The sequence below is a fragment of the Oncorhynchus kisutch genome, linkage group LG4 (assembly GCF_002021735.2).
Source record: "Oncorhynchus kisutch isolate 150728-3 linkage group LG4, Okis_V2, whole genome shotgun sequence".
NCBI lineage: Eukaryota > Metazoa > Chordata > Actinopteri > Salmoniformes > Salmonidae > Oncorhynchus > Oncorhynchus kisutch.
In genome coordinates this window covers 66,730,572-66,738,294 of record NC_034177.2, presented here as the reverse complement: position 1 = coordinate 66,738,294, position 7,723 = coordinate 66,730,572, and the positions used below count along the sequence as shown (strand labels likewise).

The 7,723-nt window shown below is 42.8% G+C and overlaps 2 protein-coding genes across 2 annotated transcripts; one reads left to right on the top strand and one right to left on the bottom strand.

Annotated features, from left to right (window-relative positions):
* Nucleotides 1–824: 824 nt before the first annotated feature.
* borcs7 (BLOC-1 related complex subunit 7) lies at nt 825–3,360 on the bottom strand. The gene is made up of 5 exons (XM_020481662.2): nt 3,160–3,360; nt 2,670–2,732; nt 2,508–2,551; nt 2,318–2,338; nt 825–2,205 (listed from the first exon to the last, which is right to left on the bottom strand). The coding sequence occupies exons 1-5, from the start codon at nt 3,289–3,291 to the stop codon at nt 2,154–2,156; spliced, it is 312 nt and encodes a 103-aa protein (XP_020337251.1). The 5' UTR covers nt 3,292–3,360; the 3' UTR covers nt 825–2,153.
* Nucleotides 3,361–4,097: 737 nt separating this feature from the next.
* Nucleotides 4,098–7,225, top strand: cyp17a1 (cytochrome P450, family 17, subfamily A, polypeptide 1). The gene is made up of 7 exons (XM_020481657.2): nt 4,098–4,456; nt 4,717–4,855; nt 4,978–5,207; nt 5,311–5,397; nt 5,559–5,947; nt 6,040–6,143; nt 6,263–7,225. The coding sequence occupies exons 1-7, from the start codon at nt 4,142–4,144 to the stop codon at nt 6,541–6,543; spliced, it is 1,545 nt and encodes a 514-aa protein (XP_020337246.1). The 5' UTR covers nt 4,098–4,141; the 3' UTR covers nt 6,544–7,225.
* Nucleotides 7,226–7,723: the final 498 nt, after the last annotated feature.

Genomic DNA, 7,723 nt, shown 5'->3' with positions numbered 1-7,723 from the left:
AATCATTGCAGCCTGACAGGCCTTGGGGCTGATAAAGTGGCATTGTTCTTCCCTCAGCAAGAACATTCTCAAGGTTCCAGATCTTGGCTGGAGTAGTTGCATGGAGCTCAAATGGAGTGCTCGTCCCCAACACGCCAACCTCTCTAGAGCCCTCGAGTCGCACCACTTCTTTCCTAGTGTGCATGATATAGCACATGCACAATACACGAGACTTGCAAAACTTTACTTGGCCCTTGTGAGAGTAGGTCATTGAGATGCAAACCTCCCCTTGACGACACTCGGGGTCACGGTCTAGGACAGCCAGCTGCTTAGCCTTCGAAGGTTGCTGATACTGTTGCCATGGCAGCCTCTTTTATGCCAAGTTTGAGGAAGTTTAAAGACCACTCACATTTCAATGTACCTAATGTACCCTGACTGCTAGCTCTAATACCACTATTAGCAAGATAATCAAGGTTAAATACGATATGCTTCCTTATTGAAATTGAATGACTTCTCATCCCTTATCCAAACTCTATCTACTACCCTGTGTACTCTCTAAAACCCTATTTATACCTGGTTCTAGCATGCATCCTTTGTCCTGATCTTGTCCACATTGTGATTGTACCAACATTTTTACAGGTGTAGATTAGGAGATGGAGCTTGTCTGGATATCGAAGAGGCCTGAACAGTAAAACCATTTAAATCATCATTATCCAGCTCTTTAAAATCATCAACATGTGATGCAATTGATTTATGGCTTCAATGTGTCTTAAATATTATTTTGAAAGAATGAAATCATTTGCATATGAGGGACTAGGATATCTGGTCACAATGCAGACACAGTGGACAGGTAAGACATTTTACTACCAGATGTCGATACAATGGCTACAATGTGGACATACAGATTTCAAAATGTATAGGTAACATATCAACTTTAATATTTTCACAATAAATAGGCTAACGTCAATCAATATTAAGTATGTTATAGATCCAGTGTAAAAAAAAAAAATCATATTGAAATGACATTCAATGATGTTTACAGGGTTGATCACAAAATAAGTGTGTTAAGTGATTTTTTTTTGTGTGCATCTTTCTCCTGCCAAAACAAAAGCTGATTCAAAGGTGTGGCAGATTTTCTAAACTCTTCTGTTGGAGGATACACAAGTATCCTCAATGAAAGGTAGGCGGGGGAGGACACTATTCTGTTTGCCTACTAATGAAATGACACACTCCTCAACCACTTATTGGTTTCCGGGTCACAGAGGTGAGGACGGTATTTTGCCCAAACAAGAATCTCCAATGGAGTAGGTCATTGGTCTGATGGTGCCTTCTGATATGTTTGGCCTCCCCCTTGCTTGCAAGAATAAAGACCAAAAGAGGAAAGGCCTTTTGTTAAGTAAATCATGTGATAAATGAGCTAAAATGGAGACTGGAGTAGGGCTTTAATAAATAAGAGTCACTAATATGCAGGATAAGAGCACCATATGCTGGTATGCATATTCTTAAGAACAGCATGTACCTGGAGAGACTTCCAGGCAGCCTCCAGTCCAAAAGGCCAGGGGCTACATCAGGAAGGTGCAATGTTAGAGAACATTCTGATAGAATTTACCCTTCGCCATGCACCGCCCCAGAGTTTTGGCCAACCAATCGCAGTGCTCCAATGGAAAGCAACTGCTGTGGAGTGGGACACTTTATTCAAGCTCTCATTTCAAACACATGAAAGCAGTGGAAAAATTAGATTTTTCTTCAAAAATGGATGAAATGGCTAAATAAATGAACAGTGCACCAGGGGGTACTGCGATTCTTGTAATGTGGAGCCTGTTGGATTATGTTATACAAAATTATACATTTGTTACATTGTTAGCTCAGCTGGTTAGGTTCCTGTGAAGCAATTGTAATGACAGCCCACCACAACATACCTGAGAGTTCTGATTTGCAAGGGGTAGTCTGTGTTTAATTTCATTGTGTATTAAAAACACAGTTTGAGATCATTGTAAGGGGGGGGGGGGGGGGGGGTTCTCCACTAGTTTCAATGAGGAATTGGGCTTCCTGGGAAATGTTGTCCCAAGGTTGCAGCAGGGGGGGTCTGCACATATTTTCTCAGAAGTAGCAACATGGTAACACAGACAGGAGCAGCTCATAGTCTTTCATTTAAGTGTCTCAGTGCAGACACTTCATTTCAGTAAATGCCTCAGTTGATCCTGAAGGTTTTTGGAGTGTTCCACACTGTGGAGAAAGCAAGGGGAGATATGGTCGATTGCGTCATCAAGTAGTGTTATGACTGTATTTGGACAGTGATGCAGGTCGACTAACAAACAAAGTTCATATTTTGACTTACTTCTTCTGGATGGCCTCTTGTCTGGAAGATAAAACAAAGAGTCATGTAAAGTATGATAGTCATCTCCCTAGTCAATGTTTATTATCCAAGCATAGCAATACACAAATGGCACATGAGAATCAATTCTGACTATCATGATTACCGGATGCACATTGGTCATCTTGTCCAAAATAAACTGGGGATAACTTACTGATATTGCAAATGGGTGGTGATGATGGACATTTTTCTCAAACTCTGTAAAACAAACAAATTATGTTTTTGTAGTCCGACAATATCAGTGCTAGATCAAGGTGAACACAGCTCCTGTTAGTTGAGCTACTGTAGTGTGGACCTGGATCCCAGTACTACTTACATCCTCTGAGTGCAGAATGGCGTCCTCCTGAATGACCATGTTTCTGGCAGCCTGTCCCAGAAGCTGAACGAGACATTGAGTAAATAGTTTAAAGTGGCTTCCTTTCCTCACCTCCTCTCCCTTCATAATGATATAGTAAGAAACTGGACCAGTGAGAATGGTAGCCATAGTTCAAGACATAAATGAAAGAGGCAAGTGAAGTAGTTAAGAAAATGACAAAAGGAATTTAGATAGTGGGTCGGGCATATTGAGATGCACCCATCATGTGATGTAGCTGCTATACAAATGAGCTCGCTAGCTTTGTCCAGCCTAACTTACTAGTTAACGTTAGCTAGACACAATAACCTTAGCTAGCTAACATCAGTTGGTCAGCGATTCTATGGCTTTTCTTGCTAGCTAGTTAACGTTAGCTGTCGTTGTGGGGCAACCAGCTAGCTAACCAAATGCAGCAAGGTCTCACAATAAGGTGCTAATCGATTTCCAGCTTTACCTCTTGACTCCGTGATCCCTTTAGCACCTGGCGAGTCAGGGCGATCACATCCCCGCTGCAGGAGCCCACTTTATCAGACAACAATCCTTTGACAGATTGACCAAACCGTGGTTGCGACTCCACGGAAGCCATTGCAGCAAAGATTTTTCAATAAACAAACAAGATAGACCACACAGTGTCGTTTCCAATCGCAGCAAATTAATCATAGTGGGCAGGACAAGCTTGGGGTTGTGCAGAGCCAAGCACTAGCTGGCAAGATCCTATTGGCACATTCTATGGCTGTATTTGCATTTTCCAATAGGAAACGCCTACTTTGAAACTTTTGCAAAGGGTAAAGTCTACAAAACTTAGTCCACTCTGTTCGTAACAAATTCTAGTTTTGAGAAAGCCATCTTCTCCCACTGCTGGGCACTGGGCTTCCTCTTGGAAACGCAAACCGGATGCTTCAGATTTATACATCCGGTGAACATCTGGCTCATTGTTCTATCGGTGATTGCAGTGTTATGACTACGGAATTGCAGCTTGTCATGAAAACGCCCACTCTTAAACAGCCAAAACATCTTTGAAACCCCAGAAAATAATTGTCAAATTGCCATTATAAGTCCATTGCCATTATAAGGTTAGGCTATTGGTGTCTCTTGCCTATAATAGGCATTCCTTTATGCATAAAACAGTTTAAAAAACAGTTAAACAGTTAGTTAATTCATTTATTAATTGTTGTATTTCGTTAGACTATTATAGTCTATTTGCAACAATATATATTATTTTATCAAACATCTTTAGTGGGATTAATCCAAGTTAAACAAGCTTATCTTGTTTAAATTGGCATGAGCTGTTAAAGATATCTAAGCTTAAAATATGCAGGGTCAAGGTATGGCATTGAAGGAGCCGTATAAAACCCCTCTGCTCCTCAGTGCTGTTGCTATCGAAGTTCAGTGACGCACTGATAACGACGCCAGCCCCTCTCGGCCCAACATACAGCATGGCGTGGTTTTTGTGCATGTGTGTATTCTCTGTGGTCGGGCTGGGTCTACTGCTCTTGCAGGTGAAACTTCGAAGGTCCCTGGAGACCAGAGGGGGCCCTCCGAGCCTGCCCGCGTTCCCACTCATCGGGAGCCTGTTGAGCCTGCGAAGCAATCAGGCACCGCATGTCCTCTTCCAGAAGCTGCAGCAGAAGTATGGACAGACCTATTCTCTAATGATGGGCCCACACACAGTCATCCTTGTCAACCACCACCAGCACGCCAAAGAGGTCCTCCTTAAAAAGGGGAAAATCTTTGCAGGAAGACCCAGAACAGTGAGTGGTTATTTTTTCTTGAACTTGTTTTATTCTATTCTATATGACAGAGACAATTTAAAGTCAGCCTGATCACTTATTTGCTTGTCTTTGATGCATAATAACATTGATATAATTGTGCCTGAAATGTACATTAAAATAAATTTAATGTGTAATGCAGTGAATTTTTACAGTTAACATTTGTTACATAATCATTGATTGGCATTTCTCACTCCTTATGCTCTCCTAGCCTACATAATAAAATATTTGTTCTTAACAAGGTAACCACAGACCTGTTGACGAGGGACGGTAAAGATATTGCCTTTGCAGACTACGGTGCCACTTGGAGATTTCATCGTAAAACAGTGCATGGAGCCTTGTGTATGTTTGGTGAGGGCTCTGCCTCCATCGAGAAGATTAGTGAGTACCAAACAAAGTTTATATCCATTATAACAATTTGTTGTTGAATCTGACCACTTTGATTCAGGTGTACTGAGAAACCCTCTCTGTCTCTGTGTCTCTCTCTCTCTCTCTCTCTCCAGTCTGTAGGGAAGCTCTCTCCCTGTGTGACACTCTGCGAGAGTCAGGAAGTGCATCGTTGGACTTGTCCCCAGAGCTGACAAGAGCTGTCACCAACGTGGTCTGCTCTCTCTGCTTCAGCTCCTCCTATTGCCGCGGCGACCCCGAGTTTGAGGCCATGCTGCAGTTCAGCCAGGGCATCGTGGATACGGTCGCTAAGGACAGTCTGGTGGACATCTTCCCATGGCTACAGGTACAGTGCAACTTGTTGTTTATAGCCCCCTGGATGGAATGGACCAGTACATCTCTCAGGTTTCCTCAGTGCCTCTATACATGTCTTCTTTTCTCCCTCTTAGGTCTTCCCCAACGCAGACCTGCGTCTCCTAAAGCAGTGTGTGTCAATCAGAGACAAGCTGCTTCAGAAAAAATACGAGGAACACAAGGTAGGCTACAGCAGGTAGGTACAGTAGGTACTTTCCTCTATATAAATAGAATATAGATGAAAGTATCTATTGTACCTCATCATATTTCATGAATATCAGGGAAATACCAGTTGCAGCAGGCCATGGTGTATGGCCATGCTTTACGTTATCCTCCTCAACAGTCGGACTACAGCGATCATGAACAGAGAGACCTGCTGGACGCCCTGCTAAGGGCCAAACGCAGTGCTGAGAACAACAACACTGCCGAGATCACCATGGAGACCGTGGGCCTTAGTGAAGACCACCTGCTCATGACCGTGGGTGACATATTTGGAGCCGGAGTGGAAACTACGTCAACAGTCCTAAAATGGGCAATTGCCTACCTCATCCACCATCCACAGGTACAAAAGCGAATTCAGGAGGAACTGGACAGTGTGGTGGGGGGAGACAGAACCCCCCAGCTCAGTGACAGGGGGAGCCTGCCCTACCTGGAGGCCACCATTAGAGAGGTGCTACGCATCCGGCCTGTTGCCCCTCTACTCATCCCCCATGTAGCCCAAACAGACACCAGGTACACACACATTACTGTTTTGATCTAAAGACGTTTCTTTGTACTGATAGCAAGTTCACTCTGTTCTGTTTCTGTATGTATTTAATTTGCAGTATTGGCAAGTTCACTGTTAGGAAAGGTGCTCGCATCATCATCAACTTGTGGTCCCTGCATCACGATGAGAAGGAGTGGAAGAACCCAGAGATGTTTGACCCTGGTGAGAATGTCTCAAGTTAATAGACTATTTATACCTCATTCTCTGTGTATTAGTGTCCTTAGTCCTCCCTGTGTCCTCAGTTTTCTGTGTCTCAGTCTTTCTCTCTTGTGTCTCCACAGGTCGCTTCCTGAACGAGGAGGGGACAGGTCTGTGCATCCCCTCGCCCAGCTACTTGCCGTTTGGGGCAGGGGTGAGAGTGTGTCTGGGGGAGGCGCTGGCTAAGATGGAGATCTTCCTCTTCCTCTCCTGGATCCTTCAGCGTTTAACTATGACCGTGTCCCCGGGCCAGCCACTGCCCAGCCTGGAAGGAAAGTTTGGGGTAGTCCTCCAGCCGGTCAAATACAAGGTCAATGCCACACCAAGAGCAGGCTGGGAGAAGAGCCATCTCCAGACCTCTTAGACCCCCACCCTTACCTAATGACATGCATGGGTGTTAATGTTTAAACACTTATAGTGGTGCATTCGAATTGACCTTGGAATCTCATAGCTCCAGTTGGTCAAGTTGTGAAGATGATATAAATGCGTTCTAGTGCTTTTGAGGTTGGTACAACTCTACAATGAATTAGATTTTTAGCTAGAGAGCTAAGCAAGATAGTGTTGCTAATAATACGCTGGTTAACTAGCTGACAATGTGTCAGACCATAGACTGTATTGGTCAAAGTAGCTTCTTTATCCACATAGCTAAAGGCATTGTTTTACCATCTTTTGGTCGCAAAGGTGACAGGTCATTGATGAAACGTCAGAACTCGATGATTCTCAGGTATCATCATTCTGGCCTGAGTTTCTCACTTGGAACTTGGAGGGCATTGTACTGGCTATTTTGGAGTCGGGAACTCGTATTTCCACATTTCAGAGAGCTCTCGAATGCACCACAGAACATGGAAACAGGCGTGAACTAAGGTTGTGATATATTACGCAGAGACAGCCCTTGTAATGACTGCTATTTTTCACTGATGCATGTGTATTGATGTTGAACAATGCTGTATATTTTTTTGCCTTAATGAGCTGTACTAATGTATTCCCTGTTACTACTGTTTTACATAATACTGTCTTTTAGTGATGAATAAAAAAATCATATAGCACTCTGTGTTGATGTTTGGTCAATAAAACTAACCACAGTATTTCCAGCTACAGAGAAAATCCAAGTGAGAGCGTATTCTTGCAGAGAAGTCCCCTTAGTGGCGCTGGCATCCTAACAATATACTGTCCTTCCAAGTAAGACACACTCACAAAATGGCCTCTCTGACAAATAAATGTCAACAGCATAAAGCACATGTCATATTCAGCATTCTTTAATATCTATTCATTTGGCTGAGTTTTTGTACAAAAGATTATCAATGAAATATAAATTGCAATTTCCTTCAGCAGATGATAACAAAGAGGAAAAGATCAAAATGCAATTTAGGACCAATGGCTTCTTCAATTGGAAGAAATATATTGGTATTTTTCTAAAATAATTCCGTATTTCTTCTCAAATACATTGAAAAAATAAAAATAACTGTCTCCAGACCTTGTAATTGGATTTTCAACATTGCAGAACCCACTTTTTTTAAGGGAACCTTATGTTTACCATTTTTATT

Bases quoted from the DNA above. Each gene is read 5' to 3' on its own strand.
- borcs7 (XM_020481662.2), bottom strand. From the start codon at position 3,291: ATGGCTTCCGTGGAGTCGCAACCACGGTTTGGTCAATCTGTCAAAGGA. The intron at 2,733-3,159 runs GTAAAGCTGGAA...TGTCTCGTTCAG, and splicing joins AGGGATCACGGAGTCAAGAG to CTTCTGGGACAGGCTGCCAG. The intron at 2,552-2,669 runs GTAAGTAGTACT...TTTGTTTTACAG, and splicing joins CCATTCTGCACTCAGAGGAT to AGTTTGAGAAAAATGTCCAT.
- cyp17a1 (XM_020481657.2), top strand. From the start codon at position 4,142: ATGGCGTGGTTTTTGTGCATGTGTGTATTCTCTGTGGTCGGGCTGGGT. The intron at 5,208-5,310 runs GTACAGTGCAAC...TCTCCCTCTTAG, and splicing joins ACATCTTCCCATGGCTACAG to GTCTTCCCCAACGCAGACCT. The intron at 6,144-6,262 runs GTGAGAATGTCT...GTGTCTCCACAG, and splicing joins CCCAGAGATGTTTGACCCTG to GTCGCTTCCTGAACGAGGAG.